The sequence below is a fragment of the Streptopelia decaocto genome (assembly GCF_964273445.1).
Source record: "Streptopelia decaocto genome assembly, chromosome: 1".
Lineage (NCBI taxonomy): Eukaryota > Metazoa > Chordata > Aves > Columbiformes > Columbidae > Streptopelia > Streptopelia decaocto.
The window spans coordinates 41962262-41963401 of NC_138663.1; the positions used below are offsets into that span (position 1 = coordinate 41962262).

A 1140-nucleotide genomic window follows, 5' to 3' on the forward strand; every position below is an offset into this window, starting at 1 on the left:
CGGCGAGACCTGCCCTGAGCGAGGGAACTTCTTAAAGTCCCGCCGCCTGCCGCTCCCCAGAGGAGGCGTGGGGGAGCGGCAGGATGGCCCGGCTTGGCGGCGGCGTCTGCTGCTGCTGTTGGGGGCTCGTCCTCCTGTGGGCGGCGGCGGGGGGCCGAGCAGGTGAGGCGGGGGGGTCCGGCCCTGAGGGGGCGGCGGGGGCGCCTCGTACCGGAGCTCCCTCACCGGGGCCGGCGGGGAGACAGCGGGGCTGCCTCCAGCCACGGGCGAGCCAGGCCGTCCCACCGGTGGGGAACCCGGTCCGGGGCTCAGCCGCGGCTCCCGAGGAGGAGGTAGAGCGGCTCGCCCGGGCCGGCCCCGGGGAAGCCGCTGGACTCCGCGCCTCGCCCTGAGCAGAGTCGCTGTGCCTCTTCCCCGGCAAGCTCCGGGGGGAAGAGCCCACATGCCGCCTTGGAAGGGGTGCGAGGCGGCAGGGGCCTCGTCCCCCGGCAGCGCTGGGGTGGTGGCAGCGGTTGAGCCCCTCCGGCCCCCGGGGTTGCCGCTCTGCCTCCTGCTCCTGTCCCGAGAGCAGCTCATGGCCCGGCGGCCGGGGGCTCGGCCCTGGTGCCTCGTGGGTGTCCTGGCACTGGATTCCTGCCTCCTTCCAAAACATCGTTACTGCAACAGGCCAGGAGAACCAAACTAAGAATTTAACAGATGGGAAGCTGCCTTGAGCGCCCAATGGTGCTGGGTTCTAATATATGTGTGCAGCAATGTAGGATGGACACTTGGTTTTGGTGCTGTGGCCTGTGTACAGCATGTCATGACTTGTATCTTTAACAGAGTTTTAGTGCTGGCTTGTGGGTGCTGGTCATCACCTGTGTTTCAGAGTTCCTACCTATGCCTGATGTTTTCTGAGTAGATAAACTTGTGTTGCCGTTAGAGTGAGTATCTGATTAACTTCAGTTTTAAGTTATTTTCTGCAGTACGAGCACTACTTCATGCTGATTTTCTGTTCACAGTGGTTTTTTCATCATATATTTGCATAATATACTTTTTCAGTCAAAGTTGTAAGCCTCCAATTAGGATAATTCCATAACTGAAACTTTTGTGACACTTCTGATCTTCCTCTGTTGACTTTTCTAGAATCATAGAATAGTT

General features: G+C 60.2%; 1 protein-coding gene across 1 annotated transcript in view; it reads left to right on the top strand.

Moving 5' to 3' along the window:
* Nucleotides 1-1140, top strand: part of PLBD1 (phospholipase B domain containing 1) — a 39274-nt gene continuing 38134 nt past the window's right edge. The window contains exon 1 of the mRNA XM_082047523.1: nucleotides 1-162. Within this exon, the coding sequence (XP_081903649.1) occupies nucleotides 84-162 (79 nt within the window). The 5' untranslated portion in view covers nucleotides 1-83. The remainder of the gene's footprint in view (nucleotides 163-1140) is intronic.